The sequence below is a fragment of the Arachis duranensis genome, chromosome 8, assembly GCF_000817695.3.
Source record: "Arachis duranensis cultivar V14167 chromosome 8, aradu.V14167.gnm2.J7QH, whole genome shotgun sequence".
NCBI classification, from domain to species: Eukaryota; Viridiplantae; Streptophyta; class Magnoliopsida; order Fabales; family Fabaceae; genus Arachis; species Arachis duranensis.
Genome location: NC_029779.3, coordinates 42822123 through 42830487, shown reverse-complemented (window position 1 = coordinate 42830487; position 8365 = coordinate 42822123). Strand labels below are relative to the sequence as shown.

General features: G+C 34.5%; 1 protein-coding gene across 1 annotated transcript; it reads left to right on the top strand.

Moving 5' to 3' along the window:
- Positions 1-1361: 1361 nt before the first annotated feature.
- Positions 1362-7333, top strand: LOC107462929 (SUMO-activating enzyme subunit 2). Its single transcript, XM_016081616.3, has 11 exons — positions 1362-1501; positions 1596-1685; positions 2737-2820; positions 2901-3119; positions 3836-3937; positions 4403-4861; positions 4987-5216; positions 5927-6020; positions 6113-6292; positions 6369-6466; positions 6708-7333. The coding sequence occupies exons 1-11, from the start codon at positions 1481-1483 to the stop codon at positions 7024-7026; spliced, it is 1896 nt and encodes a 631-aa protein (XP_015937102.1). The 5' UTR covers positions 1362-1480; the 3' UTR covers positions 7027-7333.
- Positions 7334-8365: the final 1032 nt, after the last annotated feature.

The window sequence follows — 8365 nt, the reverse complement described above, 5'->3', positions numbered from 1 at the left end:
TTAAATTTATTTCTACCCCTCTAATTAATAAATCATAATGACCAACTTAAAATCTATTTATCTTCTTCGGTTACTAATAGCTACTCTTCATTCATGACTTTACTACTGATCATACTAACATAGCTCCCGTATGGCTCTGATACCCACACACAAACAACGGATACATATATACATTCCATACTACCGACAACACAACATGAATAGATTTAGTGATTTTCAACGCAAATTATTATTAAATTTATTTCCACCCCTTTAATTAACAAATCATAATGACCAACTTTAAATCCATTTATATTCTTCAATTATTGACAACTACTCTTCATTCATGACCCTACTACTGATCAAACTGACACAACTCTTATGCGACTCTGATACCCACACGCAAACAAAGGACACATACATTCCATACTATCGACCACACAACATGAATAGATTTGGTGGTTTTCAACGCAAATTATTATTAAATTTATTTCTATCCTATAATTAACAAATCTTAATGACCAACTTTAAATACATTTATCTTCTTCGATTGTTGACAACAACCCTTCAGTTGTGGTCCGCTACTGATTATATAGACACAACTCCCATACGGCTCTGATACTCACATATAAACAAATGATATGTATACATTCCATACTTTTGATAATGCAATATCAACAGATGTGGACAATTTTCACCGTAAACTATTATTAAATTTATTTTCTCTCCTTTAATTAACAAATCATAATTGTGAGAAGGATAAATATATACACGGTTTGACGGTGGAGAACAGCTATAACCAGTGTGTGTAGTCCACATTTGAAACATTTCTTGTAGTTCACAAAAAGTTTGGTTGCAGGAGAAGCAAGTCCCAACTAGCCTAATGGCGCGTGGCGAAGTTTGCGTGATACCACTGACGCCTAGCGAAGTCTGCATGATGCTAACGCTAAGTGCTCTTCTCTAACCCTTACGACGCGTGTCTCTGTCACAATTTGTCGCTGCTTGCATGATGCTAACGTCGGCTTTTTGTTTTTTGCGAGAAATTTTGGTCTACCACCCCACGTTTATCATCAATTAGGATCACCGAGTTGAATATCACCAAAATCAAATCAATATAAATAATAATTTAGTTTGATCACCGCAAAAAAATATTTATAATGGTATATTTTTTATTGTTTTTAGTATAATTTAAACAATTTAAAATAAGTTTTATTTTTTAAATGTTTTATTTAATTTTTTTTGTTAGGAGTAATTTTTCGATTTTTCAGACTCTTTGCTCTTTAGATTGTGCTGCTCAACGTCCCCGGTTCGATTCTCCATACCCACCTTATTTGTTTATATTAATTAATTTTAAGTTAAATAAACACTGCGCTCTCTTGTATTTTCCCTTTCTTTTTCTCTTTTGATTTTCAAGTTTCAACGATTCTGCGTGTACCCTCAACAAAACACGCACACTATTCGACTTCCTCTTGCTGCTTCTTATTCTTCTTCTTCTCTTCCAATGGCTTCTGAGGCTATTAAGGTAACTTCCTTTCTTCTCTTCTCTTCTTCTCTTTCTTAATTTCTCGCTAGTGTCGTTTTAAGGACAACCCTGTGTCGTTTTTATGTGTTTTCAGGGAGCAAAAGTGCTCATGGTTGGTGCCGGTGGAATTGGCTGTGAGCTTCTGAAGACCCTTGCTCTCTCTGGTTTTCGTGACATTCACATAGTGAGTTCCTTCTTTTAGGGGTCTCAAAAGATTCTTAAAATTGTTCAGAAAGGGTTTTTAGTTTTATGAAATTCGGGAATTAAGCTTTTTATACTTTATCTAACTAGGGTTTTTGTGCAGTTGGGGTTTCGCTTTCCCTTTTTTTTTTTAGTTGTTGGTAAAGTTTTGATTTTTATGTGTTCGATGAGGTGGGTGTTTGAAAAATCTCGGGCCTTGGTTTTTCTGTTGTTATTAGGGAAGTGTTTTTGAGAATGAGAAGTGAAGTGGTTGGTGGTTTTTAATTGTTAAAGGTTTGAACTTTTTGAGCTTCTAATTAGGGTATTTTATTTGTTACTGAAATATATTTTTTATTATTTAAAATAAATTTTTATGGAGTTGTAGCATCTTTGATTCTTCTTTCCTTTTTTGATCTTGGAGGTTTGAGTCACTGGGTAAGATTTAAGTGTTGCTTGCTATGATTTTCTTAGATGTGAGCGATTTTCCTTCTTTAGTATTAACTGTGGTGGAAGGTTGAAATAAGGTAGATAGTTGGCTTGTGCTGGAGGGAAGCTTTTTGGTGCTTACTCTGTCAATTCTCTGTTGTTCTTGTAGTAATCAAGTGCTGTGACAATTATAGCAGGGTGCTGATTGATGGAGTGGGGGTGTATCTTGCTGGGTTTTAGTTGATTCATGTATAAGAATAAGATCTTTGAAATTCATATTTCAATATTATTTTTTGGTGGCATAGATGCTGATAGTACTAGTGGTGCAAATTTTTATTACTGATAGTTTGTAATGAGGGAGATGGAAATAGCAGATTTGTTGAATTCTCGTAATGAGGGAGTTGCTTAGTATGGCATGTCATGTTTATATTTATATTTATATTTCTATTATAGTTTAGGCTCTTATCTGTGTGGATTGATGTCTCACTAAGAGTAGCCAAAGTTAGTTTTGGCATTCATTTTAGTATCATGTTGGCAGTGATCAGTTTGGTTGTTTGTGTTGGGGACTGGAAGATGTACAGATTTAAGCTACAGACGTACCTAAATACTTTTCACTTCCAAATGTGCAGATTGATATGGACACCATAGAAGTCAGTAACCTTAACAGACAATTTTTATTTCGACAATCCCACGTTGGGCAATCCAAGGCAAAAGTGAGACAATGCATTATGGCTATTAATGTTTACTGGTATTGGTTTCTGTCATTTATTCATCTGATTAAGTTCTCGACCAGGTTGCTAGGGATGCTGTGTTAAAATTTAGGCCCCACATAAACATTAAACCGTACCATGCAAATGTCAAAGATCCTGAATTCAATGTTGATTTCTTTAAGCAATTTAATGTTGTTCTAAATGGACTCGACAATCTTGATGCACGCCGACATGTGAATCGCTTGTGCTTGGCTGCTGATGTTCCTCTCGTTGAAAGTGGAACTACTGGGTTCCTTGGACAGGTAATAAGAGGTTGTGTTTCAGCTGTATAAAATTATATTATGCATGGCAGTTTTTCCAATTTGATGGCTAGTTTTTTTTATGCTCAGGAGTGTCTTCGTTAATTTATCATTGACCTGGTTATAATTATTATTCTACCTGTAAAATTCAGTTATTTTCTACTACTGATAACTGATTTGTTTGTCTCTAATGCCATTTTTTTTTGGAGAAGCAAAATATATTTTCTGTGGCATTTTAAACTTCCAACTTGTTTATCTTCCAAATGCTTGATTCTTGTGATCATCGTTTATATGTCAGCAAATACCCCTTCTTCATCCTGCTACTTTTATAGTCATCTGAAAATAAACTGTGATTTATATTATGTTAATTCATAGTTGTTATGCTATTTGGTTTTAATTTGTTTTGTTATGACATTTGAGGTTTGAGATCTTGTATTGGTTGGCTGTTCTTTTTGTTTTGTTTTATCCTTTCAATAACATCTGCTATCTTCTGAAACAACAACAACAGCAGAGTCTTATTTCATTAGGTGCTCTGCTTTCTTCTGATCTACTTGTATAAATGCATGTGAACTGTGAACTTTGTTTGTTACTTATATCAGGATATTTACTGATTTCACATGATGACAACTTAAATATAAATCTTCTTGATTAATCTTTTATAATATACTAAGTTGCAGATTTTCCATTATATTTGTGATATAGTTTTGATTTTAAAACAGGTCACTGTACATGTCAAGGGAAAAACAGAATGTTATGAGTGTCAGCCTAAACCAGCCCCCAAGACATATCCTGTTTGCACAATCACAAGTACCCCATCAAAGGTATGGGTTTGTTTAATTGCATTTGTCCACTTTAGAGGAATTAACATTTGAAGGATTAGGTTTTAGGATGCTTTTCATGGTGAGTCGTATTGTAGAACAGGGCTTCAAACATGTGAATTAAGGTTCTTTATGTGTTGTAGTTTGATATTGATAATATTGTTGCTTTATATATGTTGATTTTATGTACTTCTTTTGTTATCATTTTCTTTTGCCTAGGTTAGTAACAGTTTGTATCCAGGAAACATAAGATTTTGAAAAATGAAGCTAGAGGTCCTAAGGTCATCTATGGGAAGTTTACCATAATTTTAATAATCTTGAGATTATTATTAAGTAGGTACTGTTTGCCATGATATCTGGAGCCTGTTACTGGTTATATCTTAAGAGTTATGAGATGATACTGATGCAAATCTTATACCTTTGGTTATGTTTTCATCTATTTTATTTTTTTAATATTCTTCCTGGCAGTTTGTTCACTGTATTGTGTGGGCAAAGGACCTACTTTTTGCAAAGTTATTTGGTGACAAGAATCAGGACAATGATTTAAATGTACGTTCAAGTGATGCTGCCAGCTCCTCAGAAAATGTAGAAGATGTCTTTGTACGGAGAAATGATGAAGATATTGAACAATATGGAAAGAAAATATTTGATCATGTATTTGGGTATAACATTGAGTTAGCTTTGTCGAATGAAGAGACATGGAAAAATCGTAATAGACCAAAACCTATATACAGCAAAGATATCTTGTCCGATGAACTGGCCCAACCAAATGGGAATGTAGACAAAAAATGTGCATTTGATGATGAATTTTCAGTTTCTGCCATGGCATCTTTGGGCATGAAGAACCCTCAGGATATATGGAGTCTTAAGGAAAATTCTAGGATATTTCTCGAAGCGCTGAGACTATTTTTCACACATAGGGGGAAGGTTTGATTTGATGCTTTTCTTAATCTAGTTAAGATATAATCCTCTATGCATCTCCATATGAATGTTTTAGCCTGGGCTGGTAATGTTTATTTATTCTTATTATTTATTTATTTATTTTAAATCAGGATGTTGGCAATCTGACTTTTGATAAAGATGATCAGTTAGCTGTAGAGTTTGTTACTGCAGCTGCAAACATACGGGCTGCTTCATTTGGCATCCCTCCGTACAGCCTTTTCGAAGCGAAAGGTATAGCTGGTAATATTGTGCATGCTGTTGCGACAACAAATGCTGTTATTGCTGGGTTGATTGTCATTGAGACAATCAAAGTGCTGCAGAATGACATTAAAAGTTACAGGTATAATGCGATTCCTGTTCCTTCATATTATTATTTTGGGTTCGTTGTACCTTCCTTTGGTATTTGCTGTATGAAAATAATGAAGATCTTATTTTTGCTGTACATTAAGGTTAAGCAGTTTTAATCAATGATGAGGAAAATGCTACCTAGTACCTATTTACAACTTTTGGTGAAATGAAAACAAAATTTATACATTATAAAAAAAATGTGTTGCCTTTTTGGAAATAATAAAAAAAAGTCATGCTGGCTTTTAGACTGAGTTATATTTTGTTTTAACGGAGTAAAATGTGCAGTTTCCATTGTTAGACTGAATAAGATTTTTACTGAGATGTACTTAATCCTTAGAGTGGCATAGTAATGCTTTAATGCTTTATATGATGCCTCTTTTGCTGGAGCAGAATGCATAGGAAAAGCTTGCTCCGCACAAGCTTTCGGACAAATTGTTTACACAGCCCTCTTTATGGCAGTCCCTTTTGACACATGTACAGTGGAACTGCAGTGCTCTTTCATTTTTACCTGAGTTCTTTGTATCTCATGCTTTTTACATTTTATCTGTAGTTTCTGTTAGGAGGGTATCTTATATTATGTGTTCTTATTTACTTTCAATAATGAGTTCATCATTATTGTACCTTCATTGAAACTTACTAGTTAGCATTGCACTCGATAAATTTTTTGATGTTTTTGTTAATCTTATTTTGGACATCTTGTAGAATGACATATTGTCTGGAACATCCATCAAGGAAAATGCTGTTGATGCCTGTGGAGCCGTTTGAACCAAACAAGTCTTGTTATGTTTGTTCTGAGGTATGGCTAATCTTCTCATGTCTCACCTCTTGACTAGTGTCAGAGTCATTCTTACAGAGATGCTTACACACAAACATGTATGTGGCAAACAGACACCTTTATCGCTTGAAATAAACACAAAGCGCGCAAAGTTGAAGGACTTTGTTGAAAAGATAGTCAAGGCAAAGCTTGGGATGAACCTTCCTCTTATTATGAACTCCTCAAATCTTCTTTATGAAGCTGGTGATGTTGAGGACGACATGGTTGCAATCTACTCTGCCAACCTTGAAAAGGTATGCACCCTTCTTGTCTTTGGTTTGAAATCAACATGAGAGATATCTTATTTAGCTTGTTTTCTTCTCTTCTCAGGTTTTAGCTGAGCTTCCGTCTCCAGTAACTGGCGGAACGATGCTTACAGTAGAGGATATGCAACAGGAATTTGTTTGCAATGTTAACATCAAGCACAGGTTTTTGCTAAACCCTGTATCTGTGTTCTGAGTTGGAATTATTGTGTATCTAATGCTTATAGTCCTTTTCCCCATTCGTCGTTCTTTCTCGTCTTCAATTACCAAACACAGTATTTTCTCGTTGGATACATGAGCCGACACTACTACTTCGTTGGACACAGCTTAATTGCCCTTTTGTCATTTATCTTTTGCTTTTGGTTCTAAAATTATTACTTTTTCGTGTTGGCCTTTTCATGTTTAGAGAGGAATTTGATGAAGAGAAAGAACCTGATTCGATGGTTCTCTCAGGATGGACTCAACATGTGTCAGCTCCGGAAAACAAAGACAAGCCTGCTGCTAACAACGGCGCAAGCACCTCAGGCGCATCTGTACCAGCTGCAGAATCAGATGAGATAAGCATAGTTAGTCCTACCAAGAAGAGAAAACTCACCGACGTTCCAAATGCTCCGGGTAACGAGGCAAGGAACCACCAGGATGAACTGCAAGTAATTGATGACGAAGATGATCTTGTCATGCTCGAGGGTAACATGGAAGGATTCAAAAAGAGAAAGTTGTCGTAGTCCATGTGATTTAATTTATGGAGAAGAAGTCTTACATGCTAATTTTGTATTTTGATAGGGAGGTTTGGCAATTCTTTTGGCCATAGGTGTTTTTAGGGTTTTTCTGCTGCTCTTAGGCTTCTGATTTGGATAGATACAATATCTTATGCTTTTTTTTTTACCTCTGTATTTTTGACAAATTCTAGCAGCAACTATGTATTATTCTTGCTGACGTCTGACACCAGAGGATCACTGACCTTACAGATTGACTTGCTTACATTTGAGATTAGTGAACAGAGTTTTGCAAACTGCAATCCCTATTCAGTTATCTGTACATCCTTTGTTCACTTTTGGGGAATATAACATGAATTTAATTTTGATTCACTCTCAGTATAAAGTAATTTTACACTTATATTCAACTGCATAATAATATATCAACAAAATTAACAATTTATATCGATCATGTGAATGAATATGATTGTAAAATGTATAAAATATTTTATATGATTGTAAAATGTATAAAATATTTTATACTCACTGCATAAATTAATATAGCAATTGTGTCTCAATTAAATGAATTTTGCTAATTGAATTTAGATACAATATTCTCTTAACGATTAAATTAATAAAGTTGTAGCCTTTTAATTCTCAAGAGCCTTTAAAGAAAGTCTAGTTCCTTTTGTATGTACCTCTCACTTCAAGTGATCAGAGTCCTCTTCAAAACAACTCAGGAGAGTTTGTCCCTGAAGCGGACTGTAAGCAATTGGGCTGTGAGGTTGGAGATGATGGTAAAGATATCTAACATAATTTTACGTTAGCTCTAAAATGGCGATACTTAAGTTTGCAAAGGTTTAAACATGTATTTGTGTTTTATGATGTATTTATATAGAAGAAAAATACATAATGATAGGTGGTTACTATCCCTTTTATTTAAAAATTGTTGAGATCCCCTATTTAAAATAGTGGACTAATTTGTAGGGATACATATTAATACACTTGGAGATTTTTCCATGTAAAATTCCGGATCGGTCATGGATCATGATACGTACGCCTCTAGGCTCTAGTAGGTCAGGTAGGTTAACCGTGTAAGCTGTAACTTTTGGACTGATATCCTTAGATTTTGACAGCTTGCGCTAGGTCCATTATGCAGTGTTTGTTTAGTGGGTGTGTCCACCAAATTTTGAGACACAGTGACACACTTACATCCATATTTTATGTTTGATTTTTAAATACATAAAATAAACAAAGATACACCAAAAAACAAAGATACGGTGGTACACATTGGTACATAAATACATAAAATTCGTGTACTACCATTTTATTGAGACACTAAGACACAAAAATTAAGATATAAATTTTT